General features: G+C 51.5%; 1 protein-coding gene across 1 annotated transcript; it reads left to right on the top strand.

Annotated features, from left to right (window-relative positions):
- Window positions 1-1,699: 1,699 nt before the first annotated feature.
- On the top strand, window positions 1,700-27,839 carry Samm50 (SAMM50 sorting and assembly machinery component). Its single transcript, XM_052160845.1, has 15 exons — window positions 1,700-1,843; window positions 6,531-6,641; window positions 7,837-7,938; window positions 9,486-9,573; window positions 10,913-11,019; window positions 11,413-11,543; window positions 11,717-11,804; window positions 13,163-13,291; window positions 13,715-13,786; window positions 14,928-15,014; window positions 17,850-17,920; window positions 20,719-20,786; window positions 23,591-23,737; window positions 24,145-24,286; window positions 27,660-27,839. The coding sequence occupies exons 1-15, from the start codon at window positions 1,823-1,825 to the stop codon at window positions 27,703-27,705; spliced, it is 1,410 nt and encodes a 469-aa protein (XP_052016805.1). The 5' UTR covers window positions 1,700-1,822; the 3' UTR covers window positions 27,706-27,839.
- The last annotated feature ends 132 nt before the right edge of the window (window positions 27,840-27,971 follow it).

Consider the following 27,971-nt stretch of genomic DNA (forward strand, 5'->3'; position numbering starts at 1 on the left):
AACTCTCTATGTAGACCAGGATGCCCTCACCCAGCCCTCTCTGTTTTGAAGTCTGTCTTTGGGAAGGAAAGTAGCTAAGTACTGCCCTTGGGTGTCCTAGTTTGGGTTGGGATAGGAACATAGGAATTACTTGAGTCCCTGCATGGTACTGGGTTCAGATTCACAGGAACATGGGCCCCATCTTTGCAGATGCTTAAAGAGAAAAAGGTCGGGAGTCTCTGGGAGGGCGAGGATGGACAAGGAAGCTAGGCTTCGGTGGTCGAGGGCAGTGGTCAGGCTGACTGCAGGTCAGAGGACCGGAACCCCACTCTATCTCTAGTAAACTGCAGTTCAGAGCTACGAGTGGCTTTCATTACATTGTTCTTTTGAGGCACAGTAGCTGTCTCTGCCACCAAAACACAAACACACAGCTGTCTGACTTATTTATGTAACTGTCCTCACCTGAGCCCTCAACACTCAAGAGAGTTCCATTCATCTTTTTTTTAAAAAGATTTATTTATTATTTATTATATGTAAGTACACTGCCGCTGTCTTCAGACACCAGAAGAGGGCGTCAGAACTCATTATGGATGGTTGTGAGCCACCATGCAGTTGCTGGGATTTGAACTCAGGACTCAAGACTATATTGGGAAGCTGCTCTTGGGTGGGTGAGTTCACTGACCCAGGGAAGTCGCCATGGGGAAAGGGGGCATAGGGGAGGGAGAGCATACGAGAGAAGGGGGCATGTACGCAAAGAACTCCATCTTTTTTTTTTTTTTTTTTTGAGACAGGGTTTCTCTGTGTAGCCCTGGCTGTCCAGGAAATCACTCTGCAGACCAGGCTGTCCTCGAACTCAGAAATCTGCCTGCCTCTGCCTCCCAAGTGCTGGGATTAAAGGCGTGCACCACCACTACCCACAAGAACTCCATCTTTTTAAAAATATGAACCTGGGTGGGCAGTGGTGGCCCACACCCTTAATCCCAGCACTTGGGAGGAAGAGGCAGGTGGATCTTTGTGAGTTCCAGGACACTCAGGGCTACACAGAGAAACCCGCCTCAAGAAGGAAAGGAAGGAAGGAAGGAAGGAAGGAAGGAAGGAAGGAAGGAAGGAAGGAAGAAAAGAAAGAGAAAAAACGGAGGATGATTTAATTATACTTTAATTGAAATATAATGTTACACACACACACACACACACACACACGTTTCTAAGTAGTCTGCTTAGGCGATGTTTAGTGTGCGTATTTGTGGAGATCAAATGACAACTTCCGAGAGTGTTCCCTCCTTCCACCGTGTGCGTCTGGGGGATTGAATCGGGCTGTCAGGCTAGGCGGCAAGCACCTTTACTTACTGAACTCTCTAAAAACAGCCCACCCCTACCGCAGACCCTTTTTACTGGTTCCCTTGGAGGGTGTTAAGGTATCGAACCTAGCCAGGCTCCACGCTCGGTTCCAGCAGCAAGCATTCACTCATCCCTGCGCCCTTCTGGTCACACCTTAGAAACGGAACTGAGGATCCAGTTGCAGATCGAGGTAGGCCACAAAAGAGCGAGAAGCGCAGCTCAGTTGCCTCCCCACGGACTAGCCCTGCCAATACCCGCAGCTTTCTGGGCGTCACTGCATGCTCTACGCTAGCATTGGGCTTCCCGGCGTTCTTGTGAACTTCCGGGTCACTGTCTCATACGTACCAATGAGCGGAGGCCCTTGAGTCGGGGGGCGGGCCGTGGGCGGGACAACATGGCGGCGCTCGGTGTGCAGCTTCCGTGACCTGTGGCCGCGCGTCTGTGTTTGTAGCTGAGCTGGGGTGGGCGCGGGCACCTCCGCGGGGCAGCAGCCGGAGAGGGAGCCATGGGGACAGTGCACGCCCGGGTGAGAGGCCCCGCGGCGGCTGGGCGGGACACACGCGCCTGGGCCTGGGGCAAGGGCGGCAACGAGGGTGTGGGAGCTGCTCTGGGCCAGAGGCTGTCGCGGTCGGGAGGGCGGTGGTGACTTGCCCAAGGTCATTCAGTGGAATTTTCCCTGGTGACCTCACAGCCCCAGCCTCGGTTGGACCAGGGCGTGGAAGAAGGGTCTGTCAAAAGACCAGACGCAACAAGTTGTTTTGCAGTCTTGTTTTACAATTTCCAATTACTATTACGTGCATGAGTGTTCGCATGTGTGTATGTCCACTTTGTGTGCAGAGCCTGTGGATGCCAGAAGGGGGCAGTTGATCCCCAGAAATTGTAGTTCCAGAGTGTTGTGAGCTTCCTTAAGTCAGGAACCACTCTGGTTCTCTGCAAGAGCAGAGATCACCTTAACCCAGTACTATTGCTTGAAAAAAAAAATTGTGTGTGTGCGCGCGCGCGCGTATGCATGGGCGGCCTTGTGGAGGTCAGAAGACAACAGTTGGAGTCAGTTTTCTCCTTCCATTATGTGAAATCTGGGGAATCAACCTCAGGTGATTAGGCCGTGCTGCTTGCTGAGCTGTCATTGCTTTTGAATTGGCATTTATTGGCAAGCTAGAATTGGTCAGCGAGCATCTTGTTCTTTTTTTTTTTTTTTTTTTTTGGTTTTTTTCGAGACAGGGTTTCTCTGTGTAGCCCTGACTGTCTTGTCTGTAGACCAGGCTGGCCTCGAACTGAGAAATCCACCTGCCTCTGCCTCCCAAGAGCATCTTGTTCTATACAATAGGATGAGCTCCCTTCCCAGTCTCTGCCCTTAGCTTTGTAGCCCAGGCTGTCCTCATTTTAGAAGTCTTATCTAAGCCTTATCTAAGCTGGAAATTCCAAGCACAAGTCAGTATCCTAGCCTCACTTACTGTCTTTGAATCCTTGGTGGTGGCTTTTTTTTTTGGATTTGGTTTTTTTTCGAGACAGGGTTTCTCTGTATAGCTCTGGCTGTCCTGGAACTCACTCTGTAGACCAGGCTGGCCTCGAACTCAGAAATCCACCTGCCTCTGCCTCCCAGAGTGCTGGGATTACAGGCGTGGCTTTTTTGAGGTTTTTTCTTTTTGCCAGTTCTCTTCCTCATGTTTCCTAAGGTCTGGTGAATAAGTTAGTTTCTGCTTAGGGACCCAGAACTCCTTCATAACCAACTCAATTTGGTGGGGGCGGGGGGCATGGGGCAGTGTACTACCTTAGTTCCAACCAACAGCCAATGTCTGTTACTGAATAAGTAGTTGGGTACTTACCATCAAACTTTGATTTTTTTAAAAAATTGTTCTCCAAAAGCCAGAGAATGAAAGTTAAAGAGTCTTAGAATACCCTAAAATCAAGACATATGGAGCCCTGGAGACAGCTCCGCACAGTGTGGATACCATCATGCCAAATGCCCTATGATGCATTTTCTGGTCCCTTTGCTTCCAGCATCGCTTAGCACAAGCATCTCCCACAGAGCTGTTTTCCACACCGCTGCACTAGAGACACTCGCTCTGAACTGTCCTGTGGCCCTGGGTGCATTCCCTATCCAACTGGCCACACCCAACTTTACCTAGCAGAATAGTCACATGCCTTAGAATTTAGGTTCAGTTGCTTTTCCCATGCCTTCCTGAATACCTCAGATACCTATTAGGCCTGCTCCTCCCTAGTGACACAGCAGCCCCCGGGCAAGCCCTCTCTGAGCTATAGCCTTAGATCTCTTTAAATATTTCCCTTCTCTAGGCTGTCAGCCTTAAGCTCAGTCTGTAGTTCAGGCAGCCTTGAATTTGGAATCTTTCATACCTTTGAGTAGCAGGGGTTATAGATCCAGTAGCTAGGCATAGTGTTACACACCCTTAGTCTCAGCACTCAGGAGGCAGATACAGTTGAGTCTGTTGTGAGTTCAAGTTCAGCCCTGTCTACTCAGTGAATTTTAGGCCAGCCAGAGCTATATAGTGAGGCCCTGTCTAAAACAAACAAACAAAAAAATGAATAAACAATGCTGGGCAGTGGTGGCACACGCCTTTAATCCCAGCACTTGGGAAGCAGAGGCAGGCGAATTTCTGAGTTCGAGGCCAGCCTGGTCTACAGAGAGTTCTAGGACAGCCAGGGCTACACAGAGAAACCCTGTCTTGAAAAACCAAACCAAAAAAAAAATGCTGCGTGACTTTCCATTAGTAAACAGGCCTTGGGGGACACCACTGATCTGTGGTAGAAGTCTGAGCCACGAAGACATCTGCCCTCCAGATTATGGGTGGGGCTGGTCATTTTAGGGACCATCAGAATTTTTTAGAATAATGGAATGTAAACTTTGCCCGTATATAGTGTGTTTGCCAACTGTTGGGTTAAGGCTGGATCCACATGCACATTCCTCCTTTGCCTAGTGTTTTCACACTTATGAGAAGTTAATAGTGATTTAGTTTTAAAAATACTAATAGCAGAAAACCAATGGATAGTGACATGAATAATGTATTGTTTGTCATCCTTGGTAAGTGGCGTGGAACCATTGTTGACCTGAGTGTTAGGGTTCTAGGCATGCACCTGCCTTTTTCTTTTCCTCTCACTTAGTAAAAGAACAAAAGAAAACTGCATTTAATCAGTATCCCATGGATAGGAATTGAGTGCAAAAAAGAAAGAAAGAAAGAAAGAAAGAAAGAAAGAAAGAAAGAAAGAAAGAAAGAAAGAAAGAAAGAAAGAAAGGAAGGAAGGAAGGAAGGAAGGAAGGAAGGAAGGAAGGAAGGAAGGAAGGAAGAAAGAAAGAGAAAGAAAGAAAGAAAGAAAGAAAGAAAGAAAGAGTCTGAAACCACAAAATTCTAACATTTAAGAGGTATCCCTTTGGACCCAGGCATGGTGGCTGTAACCCCAGAAAGCTTGGAGTTGGAAGCAGGAGGATTAGGATTTCAAGACTCTTCTTGACTATGTAGTGAATATGAGACCATCCCTGGGTTTGTGAGACCCTGATTCTGAATCAGTCTCTCTCTCTCTCTCTCTCTCTCTCTCTCTCTCTCTCTCTCTCTCTCCCCTCCCCCTACCCCCAGAATCAGAATATCAGAATGTTTCAGAGGTGATATTTAGCATAGTATGGTGGTTCATGCCTATAATTGCAGCACTTAAGAGTCAGAGGCAAGCCGGGCAGTGGTGGCGCACGCCTGTAATCCCAGCACTCTGGGAGGCAGAGGCAGGCGGATTTCTGAGTTCGAGGCCAGCCTGGTCTACAGAGTGAGTTCCAGGACAGCCATGGCTATACAGAGAAACCCTGTCTCGAAAAAAAACCAAATCCAAAAAAAAAAAAAGAGTCAGAGGCAGGAGAATTACAGTAAATTCAAGGCCCGTGTCCCTGTCTTAGTAGCTCACCTCCCCCAACATTTAAGGTGGATCTTCAGACTATGCAGGGAGCCAACATGGCCTCATGATGAAGGTACTTATACTGGCTTGGAGTCTAGGTATGTCTCCACAGGTCTTCAGAGGACCAGTCTTTAGGACAGGTGTGGGAGGAGTCATGATCCTCTCAGGCTCCATCCTGACACTCAGAACCTGTGTACAATGTGCGTGTGGCAGAAAGCCTTCAAGCATTCCAGTGTGCAGTGTCCAGTATGCAGTGGCAGCCCCAGAGTCCCCTTGCTTTGCAGATGTCAGCACTTGTGTGTACTGTAGGGGGCTTGACTGCAGGAAGCACCTAGATACTGCCTGCCTGTTCTTGAAAGTCCCCTGTATTGTTGCTCTGAGTACACTTCAGGGATGCTTGGAAATCTCGGCTACTAAGTGTCCCAGTGACTTAGGGTGTTCACTCTCGGGAACAGATTACATGTTCCATGTACACACAGATAAAGCACTGTGTGTGTGTGTTATGTATATGTAATTGTGTTTTCTGGTCTTCCCAGCCCTGCTCGCCCAGCCCTAGCCCCCAGAAACTTAAGAAGTTGTTTTGGTGGTTATTTAGTGGTAGAATGTCTTCTCCCTCAGCTTCCTGGGGCCGGGATTATAGCCATGTGCCACCGTGGTCGGCTTTGTGTTGTTCTGAGGTGGTGACAGTTCTTATTACCACTTGAAAGCATGGGCAGGCTCTGGAGGAGTTTCAAAGATAGCCTTGGCTACACAGTGAGGAGAGACCCAATCTCAGAAAACTAAAGAAAAGGAGCAAACAAGTTTGGGATTGTAGCTTGGCTGTGTAGACACTGCCAGCATTTGAGTTGTGTAAGGTGCCTGTTTTCTGGCCCATTGACAAGCATGTGCAAGGGTTTTTTTGGGGGAGGGGAGGGTTTGGATTTGGTTTTTTCTGAGACAGGGTTTCTCTGTATAGCCCTGGCTGTCCTGGAACTCACTCTGTAGACCAGACTGGCCTCGAACTCAGAAATCCGCCTGCCTCTGCCTCCTAGAGTACTGGGATTACAGGCGTGCGCTGCTACCACCGGCTATGTGCAAGGGTTTTTGACATCTTTGTTTTACTTAACAGTTACCCAGTGAGCATGCTTATTAAGCATGGTCCCCAGGACCTGCACCTGCCCTTTGGCCTGCTCCAGCCTTCCTTGTATGTCCCATCCTGACCCCAACTCCTCACCTTGACTGAAGGGAGCAGCTGTGCTGGATTTCGTGACACCACCTGAGGCCTAAAGGTGGAGGCTTGGCTCCTCTTCATTGTAAGTTCCTCTGTCCCCCTGCAGAGCCTGGAGCCCCTCCCATCGAGTGGAACTGACTTTGGAGCACTGGGAGAGGAAGCTGAGTTTGTGGAAGTTGAACCTGAAGCAAAACAGGAAATCCTGGAAAACAAAGATGTGAGTGTTCTGTGGAACATCTCGATGTTGTTTCTGGAATGTTCTCTTGGTAAGCCCCTGTGGAGAAATGAAGCAGCTAACATGTCACCAGTTGCAAATAGAGAACCTTGACTTCAGCTTCTTGTTCCTTAGGTTCTTCTGGGTAACAGTTGTCGTGACTGGTTTAGGCAAACACATTTTGTTTCTACTGAAAAAAATAGAACAAAAGGTTTTTCATGATTGAAGAGATGGCTCAGATAGTCTAGGTTTGGTTCCCACTACCCATATGGTGGCTCAAAACCACCTGTAACTCTAGCTCTAGATTCTAGAGTCTACAAGATCTGACAGCCTTGCATACATGCACAAGTACAGACATGCAGATGAATGCTCATACATAACATAAAATTTAAAAAGTTTTAAAAGATAGACTCAAATTATGCTTAAATCTCTCTATATGCATACATAATACACACACACACACAGACACACACACACACACACACACACACACACACACGTTTGGATGGATGCATGGGTAGGTAGATAGGTAGATAGCTGAAATTAAAGGTGTGTTACCAGCAGAGGCTAGCACCACAGAGCTCCAGCCTCAGCTCTGGAGTTTTTATTTTTTCTTTCTCCTGGAAGAGTCAAGGTCATTCTTTATCTGCCTTGTGACCTCTCAGGGATCTTCCACCCACATCAAAGGCTAGGTGTGGCGCAGGTTTAGAAAGTTGGGCCTCTCTGCTTGTTTGGGTGACCCTGGGTTGTTTGGCTGGAGAGGTCAGAGCTCATTCATTTACTGCCAAGCTGTATATACTTGGCAAAGGCTAAATCTGAAAATAGGAGTACAGGGGCTGACAACAAAATAAACAAGCAAATAAACAAACAAAGAATACAGGGCTAGAGAGATGGTTCAAAGGTTGAGAGTGCTGCTCTTCCAGCGTCCACAAGGCAGGTCATTACCAACTAACTCCAGTTCTAGGGATTCTGACGCTGCCTCCCAGCCTGTGTGGGCACCAGGCACTCATGTGCTACACAGACATACAAGTAAGCAAACACCCATACGTGTCAAAATTAATAAAGAATGAAGTCAGGTGTAAGACAATTACTGCACTTGAGAAGACTTTGCCCTTTGTCTCAGACCCTGCCTCTACCTACAGTCCCAAGCTGCTTTCTGTGCCAGATGTAGTGACCTCTGTTCCCTTGTCACATTTAGGTGGTGGTTCAGCATGTTCATTTTGATGGACTTGGACGGACTAAGGACGACATCATCATTTGTGAAATTGGAGATGTTTTTAAGGCCAAAAACCTCATTGAGGTGAGTTTGTTTTCTCTGTGACACATTTTGCCTATAACTTCTGAAGAATCTGAGACCCACAACCCTGCCTTTAGCCTCTCAGTGCAGAGGGACCCAAGCCTGGAGAATACCTCCCACAGCTTATTTAAACTTTCGGCTGTCCTTACCTCTGTTCATTCTGAGGAAGGACAAGTCTGTCCTCTTGTCTGTCTGCCTGCCTGCCTATCCTGCTCTCTCCCTGACTCTCAGCATTAATGCTGTCCCTGGGCTCTGCTGAGCCCCTTGGGACCCTCTGTGGATACCCTGTCCACATCCCAGGCCCTTGCTCTGTTGGTCACATAGACTCTTTCCTGAGCTGTAGTAGGAGATTGCCCATCCTGTGGCTTCCTCCTGTCCTCCCTTTGGACCACACTGACCTGCCTAGCAGAGATCATCAGTGGGGTCCTTGTGGCTCAGTCCACTGGCTCCTCTCAGCCTCCTCTTGCTAACCCTAAGTAGTGTTGGCAAAACAGCAATCAAAAGTCTGTGTCTTTAAAGCTGAAGGCGCTGTGTTAGGACAGTTACAGAAGGAGGTGTAACTGTCACAGGTGGAGAGCGTGCTAGTGTGAATGTGCACGCTTTCTGCCACGGCTTGGCCTTTCCCAGAGGCCAGCTCAGGCTCCTGGTTCTTCCAAGTGTGTCTTACAGAGGATGAACCCAGGTGGTTGGGAGCGCTGTCATTTTCTTTTGTCATTGTGAGGGTAGGCCTGTCTGATAGAACATGCGTGGGAAGCCTCACTGCAAACACTGTGTCATTGCTGTGTCTCTGTGGATGGACAGTAACTAAACTGAGTGCTTGGCTCTCACGGGTGGCTGTGCACTCAGCGTTGTGTCACAACGTGCACAGTACAAGTAGTGTTATTATGTCAAAGGGTAGCATATTGGTTTCCAAGGAGATTCGCCATCCCACACCCCTGCAGGGGGATGGACAAGGTCCACTACCCAGAGCTGAGAACCACGTTCTCCAAGGCCTTGCCATTTATTAGACATAGTGTGGTTTCATTATTCCAATCTGTAGATTTGTCCCTGGGATCAAACTCGTCTTGGTGTCAAACACCATAACTCACGGAGCCATCTCACCAGCCTCAAATACTGTCTGTCTGTCTGTCTGTCACCATTCATTTCTCTCCTGTTTTGTTTTCCTTTTTCTCCCCTTTGTTTAGATACCCTCTCACTGTGTAGCCCAGGCTGGCCTCCATCTTTAGCTCTTCCAGCCTTAGCCTCTGAATGCTGGGATTAGAGATGCGCTATTCTCCTTTGGGTTCTCAACCCTTGCTCATTCCCAGGAGCTCTCTGTCACTCTGTCACACTGTCTTTCCTGTCTGTTACCTTTTCTTCCTGTTCATCCTTGGCCTTTTCTGTGTCTGGGCACTCCCTGTGCTGGCTGGCTCAGTCAGGTTCACCTCTTCCTCATGGGGCTTGACAGGCACTTCCTGTTAAGCACCTCTCAGCACAAGCATTTGGAGGGCACATGGTTCTCAGTGCTCCATGTCTTAGGCTCATGTCTCTCCTGTCTGTCCTTCTCCCAGGTAATGCGGCGATCTCATGAAGCCCGGGAAAAACTGCTTCGCCTAGGAATTTTTAGACAAGTCGATGTTTTGATCGACACATGTCATGGTAGGTATCAAGGAGGAGTGTCCCTCTGATGCCACCCTGTAGCCTCCAGGGTCACAGAGCAACCACGTGGTTGAATGCAGAGCACACCCAAAGGTTTCTCGGGAAGGTAGTTAGCCATCTCAGAAGCTCCACCTGTGGGTTACATTACAGTAGAAGGCGCTTAGTACGGTCAGACCAGAGTGGGAGCACCTGGGGACCCTGGGCCGAGTTCAAGTACATTACCTTATGAAGGAGGCTCTGAGCCGTTTAGGTAACTTGTCTCTGGCCCTGTAGTGAATGATGCAGTTCAAGCTCTCAGGCCTACCCCACCTCCCCAGTCAGTTCAGTGCCTTTGTTGGCATCTGGTTCAACGCTCTGCTCTCCAGTCCCTGCTGGACGTGGCCTTGTACTGGTCAGCTCCCCTCCACTGTCTGTGACTTCAGCTCTTACTTACCCTGGCTGCACCATGGAATTCCCCGACAGCAGAGGCTAGCTTAGGGCTTTGTAAGCCCGTCATTGTGCACATCAATACATGTCACTGTCCCTGCTGTGTCTTGTGGGCTTGAGGGAATGGTGATCACAAGTGTGCTTGACAGCCATGACGAATGAATCTTTTTGTTGTTGTTGTTGTTGTTTTTGTTTTTTTGTTTTGTTTTGTTTTTTTGAGACAGGGTTTCTCTGTGTAGCCCTGGCTGTCCTGGAACTCACTCTGTAGACCAGGCTGTCCTGGAACTCAGAAATCCGCCTGCCTCTGCCTCAAGTGCTGGGATTATAGGCGTGGGCCACCACAGCCAGTGAGACCCAGTCTCAAAAACAAACAAAACCCTGGACGAACACCTTGGCTCCTCCCAACCCAGCCCCACCCTGTGCTTCCTGCCCCTAGCCTGTTGAGACCTCCTGGACATCACCACAGGTGTGTCGCAGGAACACCCAGCAGGTGTCTCAGCAAGGACCTCCCGAGCGGTGGCCCATTCCCAGCTGGGGTTGCTTTCAGCCCAGAGAACGGAGTCGGTGTTAGGATTAGAGGTTTGTGTGTATACAGGAATGTGTGCAAGTATGTGCATGTGTGTGGATATGTATGAGGCACTCAGAGGACAATTTCCAGGAGTCAATGGGTCCTGGGAATTGAACCCAGCCTGGCAGGCATGGTGGCAGTGCCTTTACCACTGAGCCATGCTGACCCTTCCTCTCCTCACCCACCCCCACTCCCCCGAGACAGGGTTTCTCTCTGTATAGCCCTGGCTGTCCTGGAACTCACTCTGTAGACCAGGCTGGCCTTGAACTCCCAAGTGCTGGGATTAAAGGCGTGTGCCACCAACGCCTGGCTGCATGCTGACCCTTTTAATACTTACTTCTTTAGGTGAAGATGCCCTTCCAAATGGCTTAGATGTCACGTTTGAAGTGACGGAGCTGAGAAGACTGACAGGCAGTTACAACACCATGGTTGGAAACAACGAAGGCAGTATGGTAGGACATGGCTCTGTCGTTGTCTAGAGCTCTGAGCGTAAGCTTTGAGATGCGCCTGTCGGGGAAATGGAGCTGCTCTGGAACCTTTGGCTTATGTGTGGACTTGGTGTGGTGTTCAGTTGCCCCGACCTCCTAGAACTGGTCAGCCTGAGCTGGGGACCTCTTGTAGTGATAATGACCCTTGTACTGGGCAGATGAGCTAGCTAATGGTCTTGTTTAGATTCCTGGTCGGGAGGTTTGGGCCTGGGGCAGGAGACATCTGCCTTCCAGCTTCCCAGGTCCTCAGAGTGGCCGGCTTTGCGGGGTGTTGTGTGCTTGGCAAGGGCACGCGCCTGTGAGAGACAAAGCAGGTTTACCCTGGCCTAGTACAGCTTGTCTGTTTCCCTCCCGTAGGTACTCGGCCTCAAACTCCCCAACCTTCTGGGACGTGCAGAAAAAGTGACTTTCCAGTTTTCTTATGGAACCAAAGAAACTTCCTACGGCCTGTCCTTCTTCAAGCCACAGCCTGGAAACTTCGAGAGAAAGTAGGGAGCCAAGCAGGTCCTTGAGGTCATTGGCTTGTGTAATGTTGAAGTAGATGGTTGGCGTGCGGTCGCCGTCCCGAGGATGAGCCCCAGCGGAGCCTGATGGGGCCTGTTGTTTAGCTGTGCGCAAGCCCCGTGGCTCACTGTTAAAGCTCTGTCCCATTGCCTCCTAGCTTCTCCGTAAACTTATATAAAGTTACTGGGCAGTTCCCGTGGAGCTCACTTCGGGAGACTGACAGAGGAGTGTCTGCTGAGTACAGTGTAAGTACACCGGCCCTGGGGGGAGGAGTGCACAGCTTATTGACTAGGAAGGGAAACGGGTAGGTGGGTGAGTGCACACTTCACCACTTGGTGGCCTTCTCTCTAGCTCCTCCTCCCTAGCTAATGCAGGTGACCAGGGGATAGAGCTGGCTGGTGGCCACACTGGTCACGTGGCATCCGTGCGCCCGACTGACTGGCACCAGTGCTTTCTCCCATCTTTCTCCCCTTTTATTTTTTTCCTAACCTTTTTAAAGAGCACACCTGAAAGAGTCAAGGCACGTGCTTTCCGCTGAACAGTAGGTGTGAAGAGCTGGAATGTAGAATGGTGTGGAGTTGGGGCACTGTAAGGGTGCACGTCTGCCCTGTGAATCCTGTCAGTTACTGTGGAGACAGCAGCATGCTGCCCTATGGAAGTGGCTTGCTTTCTAAGAGCTGCTCTATGTTCTCGAAAGAATTGGGAAGCTTCACTTCCTGTAGGCATCTGGGGAGAACATAAGTCTTGGGGCTCTCGTGCAGAGTGACTGCTGTCCCCTGGCTTTCTGTAGACTCCCCAGGCTGTGCACTGCCCCTGGGTGCTGAGGCGGACATTTTTGGGCCGTACTCTTGCATACCAAGGCTGTGGACTGGGTGCCACTTGGTGTCTCCTCACCCCCGGTGGCCTTGTTTTCCTCCAGGCCTGCAGGCTGCAGAGCTCGCTGGGATGTTCTCTGGGGAGCTTGGCACCAGGTGTCCTTGCTAGTGAAGTCGCAGCCAGTCCCAGAGCTCCCTGCTATCATGGCATTCAGTGAGAATGGGGCTGTTCTGAGCTAGAGTCTAGAGCAGGCTGTGGGTCAGGCTGTGGGCAGGCCTGCCTGCGGAGAGGCAGGAGGTGGGCTCCTTGTACCTGGCCTTGTTCCGTCGTCTGGCTGTGGAGAGAAAGCCCTTGGCCTCATTCTTTTGGGTCTAATGCAATCCAAGTGACAGCTCACTGGGCCTGCCTTGAGCCAGCTGTGGGGCCCGGTGGGTGTGCCATGTCATGTTTGTGTCTTACTGTGATGAGACTGACACCCCAGCCTTCAGGTATAGTTCCTTCACCAGCAGCTCAGAGCAGGACTGCTCTAGCTCAGTCTACAGCCCTCCTCCTCTGCCTGCGTGAGGTCTCTTCTGTTCCTCCTCCCCCCTCCCCGAGGTCCTCCCATTTAATGGTTTGTCTTGGGGCTGGGCCTGAGGCTGGGGGAAGATCACATGCCAGCCCAGGCCTGATCCATCCCTGGTGCCGAGGAAAGAAATTACCAAGTGTGTTGCTCCGAGATTTCAGAGGATGTTTACAGCGCCTTGTTCCAGTGTGGATGGAGCAGAACAGGCTTCCTTCTTTATAGTTCCCCCTGTGGAAGACCAGTCACACCGTCAAGTGGGAGGGCGTGTGGCGGGAGCTGGGCTGCCTCTCGAGGACTGCATCCTTCGCTGTGCGGAAGGAAAGTGGACATTCACTGAAGTCGTCTCTCTCGGTAGGACTTGCTCTCTGCGTGGAGAATGTGCTGACAGCCCTGTGACCCATTGGCCAGTCTCTGCTGATGTGGGGCTGACTAAGTTGCCAGTGAAACTGGGTGGTTGGGACAATGGCTTCTAGCTCCACATCTACTGCCTCTTAATAGTTTTTGTAAGTAGCATCAGTGGAAACAGAAATTAAAAGAAATGCAGTGACCTAGGGTGGCTGTTGGGCTCTCTGAGGGAACGAAGCTGGTGGGTGTGAGTGGGAACCCCCCTGGTGTCTTTGGGTGTGCCATCTCAGAACTTTAAGCTGTCCTGGGAGCACAGGTACAGGGCTGTGGGCCTGATGAGCACAGCCCCAGACCTCAGTGCACAGCGAGTATTATTGTCCCTCGAGCTGCCTGAGGTGACAGCAAGAACACCTTGCTCATTTCTTTCAGCACGCCATGGTCATCGACTCTCGGAATTCATCTATCTTGCCAAGAAGAGGGGCCTTGCTCAAAGTCAACCAGGTGAGCGCTCACCACAGCTGCTCACTGGGGAGCCAGTGCACTGTGCAGGGCAACACGGTGCTTTGACTGTAGTTGGCAAACTCATCCAGTAGTGTGTGACTCATTAGTGCATTTGTCTACTGAGCCTGCCTGAGGGAGGTCTGGGGTTCCATCCCAGCACCACAGATAGGAAGAACCACTCTAGAATTGTCTGCAAAGGGTTGTTGTCTTCATTCTTAGCATGTCTGGCCTCAGAATCAGCCCTCTTCCTTGCAGTTTATCTTATGTCTTCCCCCCAAAGCCACAGTGGTTGACAAGGCAGCTTCTTTGATAGTGTCACACAACAGTTAAGAACAGAGTTGGAGGACCAGCAGTAGGCAGGACTGTCATGCCGAGGCCTGCAGGGCAGTGGAGGGCAGTGCTGGCACTGGTGCCTGAAGGGGAGTAGTGTTAGTGCTAAGGGTGTGGTCAGCCAGCCTGTGGGCGTGGGGGACCTTGGTGACACTGGCTGTGCTGGTCCCCCCAGTCTCATCCTGCTGCTTGTAGTGCTTGTGGTGAGCAGGACCCTGGGGTGCCTTAGTCAGGGTTTCTATTGCTGTGGTAAAACCCCATGACCAAAATGCAAGCTGGGGAGGAAAGGGTTTCTTCAGCTCACACTTCTACACTGCTGTTCATCATCAAAGGAAGTCAGGATAGGAACTCACACAGTTCATGAATCTGGACACAAGAACCAGGAGGCAGGGGCTGATGCAGAGGCCATGGAAGGGTGCTGCTGACTGGCTTGTTTCTCATGGCTTGCCAAGCCTGCTTTCTTAAAGAACCCGGACCACCAGCCACCACGAGCTGAGCCCTCCTGCATTGATCACTAATGAGAAAATGCCTCACAGCTGGATCTCATGGAGGCATTTCCTTCCTCTCTGATGATTAACTTAGGTCAAGTTGACACACAACCAGCCAGGACAGTGCCCAGTCTTCATTTTTAGGGGAGCAGCTAGTGGTGAGATTTGTGTATAAAATGTTCCTGTCATGGATGCAGCTCACTCTCTTCAGATGCTAAGCAGGCCAGTGCCTTCGGAAAGGCACAGACAGTAAACCTGTCATTTCGTGAGCAAGGTAGTGCTTAGTGGCCTCGTGTCCCTATGACCTGTGGTTTCTTCCTTAGGAACTGGCAGGCTACACTGGAGGGGATGTGAGCTTCATCAAGGAAGACTTCGAGCTTCAGCTGAACAAGCCTCTCGCGTTGGATTCGGTGAGTGTGCGGCCTCCACTGTGCCTGTGAGACCCTGAGCCCAGTGCCGTGGTGCTTTGACCCATAGGGCTCAGGACCGTCCAGTCAGCCTGTGTGTGGCCTGCCAGGACACACTGGGCCCTCACTCTCAGGCACCTTAGTATCCCATCATCCTTTGCTCTCCTGCTTGCACTGTGGTGTGGAGTGTGCTCTGATCTCCCTGTGCCCCTTACCTCCCATCCCCCAGCCGAGCTCCCCCAGTTGCACACCTTACCTACTGCTTCCCTGTGAGTTTGCACTCTAGAGTGGGGCCTGAAGCACCTTGGTCTCCACGGTTGCACCCCTCTGCCCGTCAGCACTCACAGGCTCTGTCAGGGGCGGGGCTCTTCCTTCACAGGCACGTGTTCTTCATCTGCCTCCTGTTGCAGTAACGTCCTTTTGTTAGCTGTCCAAGTGGCCTCCTGCTCCAGGCTTTTAGGCACAGGCATGTCACCAGCCACCTTCTCTTACCTTCCAACCTGGGGATTGGGAGGTGGAGGGCTCCCCCGTACTTACTCTGTGGAAGCACCCATCTGCGCATCCCTTTACCTACCCATGTGCCACCTTCCCACTCCTCTGTCTGTCTACGCATCCGTCTTCCATCCACATGGTATCTAACCATTCTCTTACCCACCCGTTGGTGTGCTCACCCACCTGTGTCCTGGATGCCAGACACTCTAGGTGCTTATGTCAAGAGCTGGAAGTAAGGGGTCATCTTAGTTAGGGCTTCATTGCAGTGATGAGACACAGGTGACACAGCAACTCTCATAAAGAAAACATTTCATTTGGGACTGGCTTACAGTTTTCAGAGATTCTAGTTCATTTTTATCATGGCAGGCAGACATGGTGCTGGAGGAGCAGAGTTCTACATCTGCAGGCAGCAGAAGGAGACTGTGTGCTACACTGGGCATAGCTTGAGCTTATAGGACCTCAAAGCTGCCTCTACAGTGACATACCTCCTCCAATAAGGCCACACCTCCTAGAAATACCATTCCATGTGGCCAAGCATTCAAATCCATGAGCTTATTCAAACCACCACAAGGGTTAGAACCCAAAGAGGCCAGGAAGGACTGGTGGCTGAGATGGGCAGAGTTGGAGCAGGCGGAGGAGAACAGGAAAGGGCAGCTAGCCAAGGGAGTGGCTTAGTGCAGGCGGTCCCCGCCTGACTCTGGACGAGGATAGCAGTGTCTGCGTCCAGCAGGCAGTGAGGAGCAGGGTGGTCCTTCAGGTGAGGTGAGGCTGGCTGAGGATGACCCCTGGGAGCTAGGCTGCACCTCTGTCAACCTGAGGCCACTTCAAAACAAAGTGCTTATTTTAAGGGACAAAGAGAAGAGAACTGGGAACAAACCCAGTAGAACGGCTCCTGGAGGCATCCAGAAGTTGTGGGGGGCGGGGGAGTGGGTAGATGGATGGATGGGTGCACAAAAGGGCGGGTAATGGAATGGATGGATGGATGGATGAATGGGTGGGTGGATGGACAGACAGACAGGTGAATGGTAGGATGAGTGGACAGGAAGAGGGTTGAGGCCTCAGGACGTTTGGCTCTGGCAGGAAGGAGCTGGGACCTTCTCCGCTGGTGGGAACATAGAGTGTAGATGCCTCTGAGTGGGAGCAGGTGTGGGGCGAGGGAATAAAGCAGGGGCCTGGCTCCTCTCGGGAGCACGGTGAGCTGCCTCCCAGGCCAGAGGTAATGGTGTGTGCAGGAAGAGCTGGGGCAGGCGTGGGAGTCTGCTGAGGCCCTTGGTCTACAAGAAGCAGAGGCAGGCCTCGTCCCACAGGAAGAACAAGAGTGGAAACATCTCCATGAAGAGTCAGAGCATGCGTCCGATGCCCCCAGCACTGTCCTCGCTGGGCCCAGGGTCAGAAATGTCAGAGTAGAGCTTGTGTGGCTATCTTCCTAGGAACCCTGCTGTTAAGTTGAATGTCTGAAGCGTGGTATCCTGCTGAAAAGCTAGCTCAGACTGGCCAGCCTTAAGACTGAAGGCCTTCCCTTAGCCTTCCAAAGTCTACTAAAAGGGGACTGTGGCCAAGTGTGTGGCTTCCAGGATGCCATACAGACAGATGGGCAATGGGTGAAGTTGGGGAGATTTCACCCCACTATTGCCGTGTGGGGACCGCCCTGTGTGCTGTGTGGCTCTGCTCTTCCACTCGGGATCTATAGCCCTTCCTACTGAAGCATCTAGAAAAAGGCCACCTGGGCAGCTGTGGGGTCTCTGAGACTGGCCGGTCCGACACACGAGGGTCTCCAGTTTGTCAGTGCTCATGCAGGAGCCTGAGGGGAGGCCTGTGTGCTTGACAGTGGTGTGTGTGTGTGTGTGTGTGTGTGTGTGTGTGTATGTGTATGAGAGAGAGAGAGAGAGAGAGAGAGAGAGACCCTCCTGACTGGACAGTGCTGCCCCTGATGGGGAGCTGGACACACGCAGAGCTACGCTGTGTGACTGCAGGAGTGCTGTAGGTTGGACAGACCTTCAGCCTGAGGGACGCACGCCTCAGTCCTCTCACGTTCTGGGGTCTGAGCAGATGTAGGATCTCATATCCAGGGTTCTGTCCTCCTCTATCAGTCCTGTGGGCCTGGCTTCTCATGCGAGAGGGTCTTGTCCTGGCAGGAACACAAGCTAAGTCCCTGCTATACTTCTGGGTGACTCTGATGGAGTTTCAAGTGGTCTCGGACTGAGTTCTTCAACCTCACCAGCCCTGGTCCACGTGGCTGTTGCTCCACCGTGCGTGCCAAGGGCATTCAGAGACATGCAAAGTAGAATCAGTTTCCTGCTGGCTTTCATGGAGACAGAAAGAAACATTGCGTTTGCTTTCACACAGGTATTCTCCACGTCTCTCTGGGGTGGAATGCTGGTGCCCATCGGTGACAAGCCGTCCAGCATTGCCGACAGGTCAGTGCGGCTGCAGCTCCCCCACCCCCTCTGGGACTTTGGGTTGTTTTTATTTTTACAGAGGGGACCTGTGTTCACATTGCTTTGGGTTTTCATGTGGAAACAGATTTTGAAGTATCCAGTACTCATACTTTCTTGCATTTTTTTTTAAAAGATTTGTTTACTTTATGTAAGTACACTGTAACTCTTTTCAGAGACACCAGAACAGGGCATCAGATCCCATTGCAGATGGTTGTGAGCCACCATGTGGTTGCTGGGATTTGAACTCAGGACCTTTGGAAGAGCAGTCAGTGCTCTTAACCGCTGAGCCATCTCTCCAGCCCTACTTTGTTGCTTTTTGTTATGAGACTTTGTCGTGTTAAATTTTTTCTCACCCAGGCATGGTAGTGCACACCTTTAACCCCAGCACTTGGGAACCCTGTCTCAAAAAATAAAGAAAAAATATTTTCCTCTTTTTTTTCCTTTTTTAAAAATTACTATGCTGGGCGGTGGTGGCACATGCCTGTAATCCCAGCACTCTGGGAGGTAGAGGCAGGAGGATTGCTGAGTTCGAGGCCAGCCTGGTGAGTTCCAGGACAGCCAGGGCTATGCAGAGAAACCCTGTCTCGAAGAAACCAAAACCAAAAAAACCAAAAAAAACAACAACAAAAAAATTATTATGAAAGATTTTGGTTGGTCCTTGTAGAACTGAAAATAAAGGCACGTTTAAGAAAATAGGATGCTTAGTCCTCCCAGAGGCCAAGCCTGCCTCACCCTGTGTGCCTTTTGGTCAGATAGTGTGTTTATATACAGAGAGTGAGCAGGGTCTTACATGCTGTGTTATGTGCATCTTCTTTTCTCGTTATGAAGAGATCGAAGAGCGATTGTTCACCGAGGCATGAGAAAGCCTTTTGTTGTTAAATTGGATATTTTCTTTATTTACATTTCAGATGTTTTCCCCTTTCCAGGTTCCCCCTTTGAAACCCCCCATCCTATCCCCCCTCCTCTGCCTCTATGAGGGTGCTCCCCCCCACCCGCCCACTCCCATCTTCCCACCCTGGCATTCTCCTACACTGGGGCATCAAACACCTTCAGGCCCAAGGGCCTCTCCTCCCACTGATGTCCAACAAGGCCATCCTCTGCCAGATAAGCGGCCAGAGCCCTGAGTCCCTCCTTGTGTGTTCTTTGGTTGGTGGTCCAGTCCCCGGGACCTCCGGGTAGGGGTGGGGGTGGGGGGGTGTCTGACCTGTTGACACTCCATGGAGCTGCAAACCCTCTTAGCTCCTTCAACCCTTCTCCAACTCCTCCATCAGGGACCACATGCTCAGTCCAATGGTTGGCTGTGAGCATCCACCTCTGTATTTGTCAGGCTCTGGCAGAGCCTCCCAGGCTCCCGTCAGCAAGCACTTCCCGCATCCACAATAGCATCCGGGTTTGGTGGCTGTCTATGGGATAGATCCCCAGGGGGGAGAAAGTATAAGTAATGTTTTGTGCATGCATGCATGAACGCGTGAGTGCATCCATATGTGCAGGTTCACATAAGCCATGGGACGTATGTGGAGGTTGGTTCTCACCTTCCACCTTGTTTGCTACTGTGCTGCACCTGGCTGGCTCACCCGACCATCCAGGTGACTGTCCATCTCCTATCTCACTGCAGGAGCGCTGGGATTGCATCGGATGTTCTGCATCCGGTTCATATGGTTCCAGGGATCTAGCACTCACATGGGAGACCACAACATATGTGACTCCAGTTCCAGGGGATCAAGGCCCTCTTGTCTCCTCCAGCACCAGCCATATATGTACACAGACAGACATATAGGCAGAACACTCATACACGTAAATAAACAACCCTTTAAGAAGCACCCAAGAACAGAGCTTACTGATGTCCTGCATTATTAATTAATACCAGCAGACCATTCAGGAAAGTTTTGTATAGCAGTCAGACAGTAAAAGTATTGGTGGACTTCTGAGCTCTCTGGGTTTGTATGAGTGTGTTGGAAAGACTTTTGTGGGGCAGGGGCCTTGCCCCCTGTGTGCTGTCTCAGCTTTTTGGACCACTCTCCCAAGGCGCAAGAGAGCTTTTCACATGGATGGCCATTGAAAAACCCAGCTGGGAGGAGGCTTGCCTCCTTAGATCCCACCTCTTGGGAGAGTAGAGGCAGCTGTGTCTGTGGATTTGAGGCCAGCCAAGGCTACATAGTGAGACCTTTTCTAAAATACATCTGTATAAATTGTGATAGATATAGGTAGATACAGATATAGATATGCCTAAAAATTTAGAACAACCTCCCTCAACTAAAAAGTGTCGCAGGAGGTTAAGGTAATAAGGAACTTGACTAGCCTTCAGGGAGGCCTGGGTTCTATCCCTGGCCGTTAGAATGTCGTAGAATTTCATTGTGGAAAACCAGAGTAACACTCTCATGGTCTGTTTGTGTCTGGTATCATATGGCCCCTCCTGTGCTATGCACACAGATGTGGATGTGGACGCTGCCTTCTACTGCAGTGTAGCTGGGAGGCTGTGGTTGGGAGCGGTCTCGGACCGCCGCCTACCCCTGTGAGGTGGGCTTCTCTCCTCCTTCACCTTCCCCCAAGCGTCTCTGCTGTGTCTTGTTGCTCGAATCCCAGAAAGAGCCACCATTGGGTTCCAGGTAGATTTCGGTAGTGTCTCTCGCTCATGTGTGTCTTCCCACCTCTCCTGGTGCTCTGCTGTGTGCAGACAAGGTCAGACAAACCGGCTGTGGCCTGCTGCCGCCTTGCCTTGCTTCTGTGAGTCCTGTGGGTCTCCACCCAATGACATGACGCCTGTCCCTTTGCTGCAGGTTTTACCTGGGAGGCCCCACGAGTGTCCGAGGATTTAGCATGCACAGCATTGGACCCCAGAGCGAAGGTCAGTGAGCCTAGACTCGGAGGCATGCAGTGCTGTCCTCCTCCACGGGCTGCCGCTTGTGAGGGGCCGCGGCAGGCAGCGGCAGGCAGCGGGAATAGCAGTTGTCATGAGGACGTCCATTCCTTGTGTGTAAGGATAGGAGTGTTGCGGGCAGCCATGCCAGCGCCTGCGCTTCATGGGCAACCTTTGCTCAACAGCCAGCCGTCCAGGTAGCCCTGTGCCCTGCCGTGTGTGTGCCCTTCTCTGGAGACTCAGCTGGCCTTATCGGCCATGTCTGCTCCCAGAGGCATCTGTGGGTTGCAGAATAATCTGTCTCACCAGGTAGAAGCAGTTTAGCTCTGAGACTGTGAATAAGGTGAGGTTTTTTTTTTTTTTTTGAGATTTGTTTTGTTGTTTGTTTTAAACAGGCAATAGCTCTATCTACTATTGCTGTAATCCTAGTTCAGAAGCTATCCTAAGCCAGGCAGTGGTGGTGTGCGCCTTTAATCCCAGCACTTGGAAGGCTCAGGCAGGTGGATTTCTAAGTTCAAGGCCAGCCTGGTCTACAGAGTGAGTTCTAGGACAGCCAGGGCTACAGAGAGAAACCCTGTCTCGAAAACGAAACAAAAACTAAAGTAAAAATGTTGTGCGTTGTTTTAGGCAGAGGCAGGCAGATTTCTGAGTTCGAGGCCAGCCTGGTCTACAGAGTAAGTTCCAGGACAGCCAGGGCTACACAGAGAAACCCTGTCTTGAAAAAACCAAATCCAAAAAAAAAGAAGAAGAAGAAGCTATCCTAAAAACATCTACTTTTTTTTAGTACAATTAAAATTTTATTGATGAGTAATATTTTCCTTTACTTTTTAGTATTTATATTTTTTGCCAATATAAAATCTTTTTTTTTTTTTTTTTTTTTTACTTATTCACTTTACATCCTGCTCACCGCTGCCCGCCCAGTCTCTGAGCGGATGGGTGCCCCACTGGGTCCCCCCACCCTGGTCCTTTAAGTCTCTTCGAGGCTAGGCACCTTCTCTCCCACTGAGGTCGACAAGGCACCCTGGCTTTTGGGATAGCCCCGCTCCTGTTGTTCAGGACCCACTTAAAGACCAAGCTGCACATCTGCTACACGTGTGTGAGGAGGCCTAGGTCCAGCCCCTGTACTTTGGTTGGTGATCCAGTCTCTGAGAGCCCCAGGGTCCAGGTTAGCTGTCAGTTGGTCTCCTGTGGAGTCCTCTCCTCTCCTGGGCCCGAAAACATTTGCTTTCACCTGCGTGCACATTAATTTCAAATCAGGCATGCCAAGTAAGACTTTAGCACTCAAAGAGTTAAAAACAAACAAAAACCTGGGCGGTGGTGGCGCACGCCTGTAATCCCAGCACTCTGGGAGGCAGAGGCAGGCGGATTTCTGAGTTTGAGGCCAGCCTGGTCTACAGGGTGAGTTCCAGGACAGCCAGGGCTACACAGAAACCTTGTCTCGAAAAAAAAAAAAACAAATCCAAAAAAAAAAAAAAATTAATGAAATGAAGCAGCTATAGATTTGCTACTCATTTACTTTCAGGAATGGTAGAAGTAGATTAAATTTGTCCCTGTTTTGTTTTAGATGCCAAATGACAAATGGGCTGGAGAGACAGCTCAGCGGGCTAAGACACTTCCAGATGACCAGGGTGACTAGCACCCACCTGGTAGCTCAGAACCATCTGTAACTCCAGTTCTGGGGTCGGATTGCCCTCCTCTGGTCTCCATGGGCACCACCACACTCCTGTGGTGCACAGAAACATACATGCAAACAAATATACATGGATTTTTGTTTTGATGTTTTAGCTCTGGCTATCCTGGAACTCACTATGTAGACCAGGCTGACCTCAGACTCATAGTTTGCCTTCCTCTGCTTCCTGAGTGCTGGGATGAACGGTGTGTGCCACCATGGCCTGGCTGTCATATACGGTTTTTTTTTTTTTTTTTTTTTTTTTAATTTTTTGTCCATGAACCTCGACTTTAACAGGAGTCATCTCTGCTGCTCTCATACACGTTTCCAAAGTGACACGTGACAACTGCATGCATTTGGAAACCGTTGGTAGATCGGTGGCAGTGTTTCAGAGGGCTGCTCAACTGGCATCCCCTGGGTTCCGCAGGGCCTCATAGCCCTAGTGCTACCCATGTCGCACATGCTGTGCTGTTTAACAGTCTCCCAGAAGCCCTTGCTTCTCTGTTTTCTTACATCCCCTCCCCGCTGGTGACCTACATGGAATTAAGAGAACTGAAGCTTTCCTGCCTTACCAGCAGGAGCCCCAGAAGCAAGGGACGCAGGCAAAGTAGCAACAGGAAGGGAGGAGGAGCAAGGCTGAGGTACCCAGATGAGGAGAACTACCGGCTCGGGCTTCAGGCCTATAGAGGCCAGATACTTCCTCCCCTGAGTGCGGGGAGCTGCGGGCCGTGGGGCTCAGATAAGACAGTCACCCCAGCAGGTTTCCTCTCCTGGGTGACTCAGCCAGTGACTGACTGGAAAGGAACTTCTCTCCAGGCCTGGTCTTCACCGTTGAAACCGGGGGTTTGGGGTAAAAGCCTGGGCTCTGGCAGCCCGGAAGACTAGGCTAGACATTGGTTTGATGGTGAAATCAGGGAGGCTCAGCGTGGCACTGGAGGAGGAGGGGCAGGCCCCTCTTTCGCCCCTGGCCCTGCAGCCAGGGCAGGCAGCAGCCTCATTCCTTTGTGGGGCCCTGGCTCCTCAGCTGTGTCATTGTGGACGGATCCTGAAAAGGAGGGAAGCTGCAGAACTGAAAGCAGGAGCTCTAGGGACTGCGTCAACAGATTCTGCTTTCCTTCCTTAGGTGATTACCTGGGCGGGGAGGCCTATTGGGCCGGGGGCCTGCACCTCTACACCCCACTGCCCTTCCGGCCAGGCCAGGGTGGCTTCGGAGAGCTTTTCAGAACTCACTTTTTCCTCAATGCGGGCAACCTATGCAATCTCAACTACGGTGAGTCTGCCCTGGTCGCAGGTCCTCCTGATACAGGTGGTGCCGTCCCTTAGGATGCCATTATGCAAATGGAAGGCTGCTCTTACTCCACAAACAAGCTTCAAGTGCTTCCAGTGTCACTGGGGAGAGCTCAGCACAGCTCTGTCCAGAGACTGCTCTCAGGGCATCCGTGCGGGCTGATCGGTTGGGAGCCTTGGGCCCTCTCTGAGGTGTGGCATGGGCCTCCCAGCTGCTCTGCTGGAAGAGGCTTTCCAGCCAAAGGGGGCAGGGTAGCCAGACCCAGAGAGTCAAAACCGGGAGAGCGGGATGCAGAAACCAGCCCCATGCCTGTCTCTAGCTAGATCCAGCTGTAAGGGGCCCTGCCAGGGAGGGAACCACACCTCTGCTCACCAGCTTCGCTGTTTCAGGTGAGGGCCCCAGAGCCCATATCCGGAAGCTAGCGGAATGCATCCGCTGGTCCTATGGAGCAGGCATCGTCCTCCGACTTGGTAACATCGCTCGTCTGGAGCTGAACTACTGCATTCCTATGGGCGTGCAGCGGGGCGACAGGTACGTGGGCAGCTGTCAGCGCTGCAGCCCCGTGTCTGTTCCGGGAGGGTCACTTCAGTGTTCTGGACTTGAGGGATTGGAGTCCACTGAAGCTTGCATGCGTGTGGTCCTTCCTCTGCTGAGCTTTGCTTAGTTGGAGGGGAGCGAGAGATGGCCACCCCTTCCTTCCCTGGACCACTGCTGCTCTGACTCAGGAGCTAACGAGTGGAAGTACCAACCCTGCTCACTGGAAGAGTAAAGTCCCTGTGCCAACGCTGGCCTGGGGCTGGCCACAGCTTTGCTGTGGGCTGCAGGACTCCACCCATGGACCTGGGGCAATGGCTGGGCTCCATGGCTGGCTCAGGCCTAGGGCCATCTCTTGTATTACCTTGCAAGCATTGTCTGGAGACCCAGATGGATTGTTATAAGCAGGAAGCTTGTGAGACAAAGCTCTGGAAGCCAGAAGTCAAGACATGCCTGTGGGAAGCTGGTGGGGGGCTGTGCCTGGCTTCCATGGGGCCACCTGCTGACAACGCCAGCCAGCCAGCCAGCCAGCCAGCCACACCACACAGGGAGGCCATGTAAGTGCCTGTCCTCACAGGGGCCTCACACGTGTGACTTTATCCAAGATCAATTCCCAAGGGCCACATGGCCAGATGCCAGCTTACCTGTGGTAGGGCCTGGAGTAGGTAACATGGCTACTCTGGGTCTGTTTTCCTGTGCAGGGAATGGAAGGCTTTGACATGTTGCTTGTCCAACGGCCCTCCTGCTCGGTCTGCTCTTGTGTGGCCTGGCTTTGGCGTCTGTCACTCCCAGGACTGCTGTGTTGTACTGGCCCGCTCCTCTTGTCTCTCAGTGTCCTCTGTCCACCACACCTGCTGCCTGTAGTCTGACATGACATGCCACAGTTGCTGAGCTCACTGTGCAGTGAGGAGAGAGGCTGATGTTTCCAGGTCCCTGCTGCACAGTAGGTGCCTTCTCAGCAGCTGCTCCAGCCTTCGGCCTGGGGTAGCTCTGTGCAGCCCACCATGTAGGTGGAGCTGAAGCGGAGCTGTGGCCAGCTGCCTTCACAGACTGTGTTGGGGCCACACTTTGGGAGTGTGAGGGCTCCAGTGCCAGCAGCCCCTGCAGCACTCTCCCCAACTCACCCTTGTGGCCCATGCTGCTGTAATCCTGACAGCAGCCACAGGATGGCAGTGTGCACCAAGCAGTTCCTTCGCTTTTGAGCTTCTTGCTAATTGACCCTTTAGCATGAGTTCTTTATAGCTCAGGACCTTCAGCTGCCCTCTTAGTTAAATCTGAGAAGCATGTTTCAAAGATTGAGAACATAGCCTTCAGAAGGAAGTCTGTGCTGAAGTGGGGAGACCCTGGCCCAGGTTAGCCCGGGAGCTGTTTGCCATGGTGATGGTAGCAGGCAGGTGTTTGCTGTGGGTAGTGAAGGCTGTCCAGGGTCAGCCTTGGACATAGAAATACCTCCCCTAGTATGGCTTGCAGTTTTGTTGGCAAGAGTGGAATTTGATAACAAATTCCATGAGGGAAATGACCTCAGTTTTATCTTGTTTCTAAAATTAGGCACTTGGCAGGTGGACAGTTGTCTGTAGCCCCACCCCCAGGTTAATCCAGGTGCTCTGTAATTGGCAACTGTGGCCTTTACAAAAGGGTGACAGTTTGAAGTGTTCTGACTTCTGTCCTGAATGATTTCTGACACAGTCTTCTCTGGGACCTGAGTTCTGTCACAGCGTGACTCCTCAGACTAGGTCCCTGGAGATCCAGAGATGAATCAGCCCTGCACCAGCTGCTCCTTGGGCTGCAGGAAGGACACCATCATTGCATCTGGGGAGGGCATCCTGTCTGTGGGTACAGCTGTCCTGGGGGAGGGGCATAGTATGGGTGGACAGAGAATGCGGGCTTGCTGAAGCCTCAAGGGGGTGGCTCCTCACAAGTGCGCCTCTTTCTAGTCCCCTCCCCCCCTTCAACCCCAGTGATGTCTTCCTTTCTGTGTCTGCCCACGCGTGCTGTTCCCCACACCTAGCACACCATCCAGGAAGAAGAGCTTCAGGGTTAAGAGCAGGCATCAGTGGGCCGGCCTCTCTGATGACCCCTGCGGGGCTGGTGTACGGGTGAGCACTGGTACCGCGGGAAGGCTGCCTGCACCTGGCCTGGAGGCAGGCTGAGACCAGCAGGGTCCACAGAGAACTGATGGGGCCTGGCCCTGTAACTCCGGATGCCACCAGTACTTGTTTGTCGTGGGCATTGTTCTGTGGTGTGTGTGTCACAGCACAAGCATCTTTGAGTTGTTTACAGTTGTGATAGCAGGGCTGTGCGTTCTCTGGAGAACTTATATTTATCTCAAAGCTTACTTCTCTAGGGGTTTCTCTAAAGCAGCTGTGGTCCCTTTTTTTTGGATTTGTTTTTTTTTTTTTTTTTTTCTAGACAGGGTTTCTCTGTATAGCCCTGGCTATCCTGGAACTCACTCTGTAGACCAGGCTGGCCTTGAAGTCAGAAATCCGCCTGCCTCTGCCTCCCAGAGTGCTGGGATTACAGGCGTGTGCCACCACTGCCCGGCGCTGTGGTCCCTTTTGTGGACCACTTTCATATTTTAGAATATGAAACTGGCTGTGGGACTGGAGAGAGAGCTCAGTGGTTAAGAGCGCTGACTGCTCTTCTGAAGGTCCTGAGTTCAATTCCCAGCAACCACATGGTGGCTCACAACTATCTGTAACGGGATCTGATGCCCTCTTCTGGTGTGTCTGAAGACAGTTACAGTATAGATACATATAATAAATCAAAGAAAGAGAGGAAGAGAGAAAGAAACTGGCGGTGTGGCCAGGCTGAGGGCGCAGGCGCACTGTGCGGCTAGGTCTGCACCCTCAGCCTCTGGGTGCAGCTTTCCCCCAATCAGGAGAGCTCCTCAGCAGGGCAGTGTGGCCGCTGCCATCTGCCTGAGCCTTGAACTCCCAGTGTGGCACAGGCTCAGAACTGGGTGTTTGGTGCCTGCAGCCAGGCCTGAGAAGGCCCACAAAGGACACCCTAAAGCTAAGCTCTCCAGAGAGTACACCTGTGGCGACCACTTATGTCATCCTGGGTCAAGAACAGGGCTGGCTGGCTGGTGACTAGACTCTCTGAGGCTGGGTTGCTGGGTCATTGTAAGGCCCGGTGCCATACTGAGTTCTGGGCTTGCCCCAGCATGTAGGCCTCCTGGTCCTACCTCCTGTCCTGACAACAGGACAGTGTACTTTTGGGTGCGATGGAGCAATAGAGGGTCTTAAGCTCTATTTCTGACTTTTCTCCTTTCTCCAGGGGCTAATTCTTATTAGCCTCGGGAACTGTGGGGGCCCCAGAGCCTCTCAATGACGTAAGGAGCACCCTGTTGACCTCTCTCTTTCTTTTTTAGGATTTGTGATGGCGTCCAGTTTGGAGCTGGGATTCGGTTCCTGTAACTTGAGTCCCAGGGGCAGCTTAGACAAGCAACGGGAGTCTTCCAGGCTCCATGCCTGTTTGGAGGTGACACAGTTGAGCACTTCTGAGTCGTAATCCTTATGGGAAACCATGTCAATAAATTTTTAAACCCTCAGCAGTGTCCTGGATGTGGTCTGTTCTTCAGGCCATGCATGTTTACGGACACCTACTGTTCCTGAGGATGTGTCACCTGCTGACCTGGGCAGCCCTGGGCCTCAGGGCTTGCAGGTGACCTCTCCCAAGAACC

Source organism: Apodemus sylvaticus, chromosome 17 (assembly GCF_947179515.1).
Source record: "Apodemus sylvaticus chromosome 17, mApoSyl1.1, whole genome shotgun sequence".
Lineage (NCBI taxonomy): Eukaryota > Metazoa > Chordata > Mammalia > Rodentia > Muridae > Apodemus > Apodemus sylvaticus.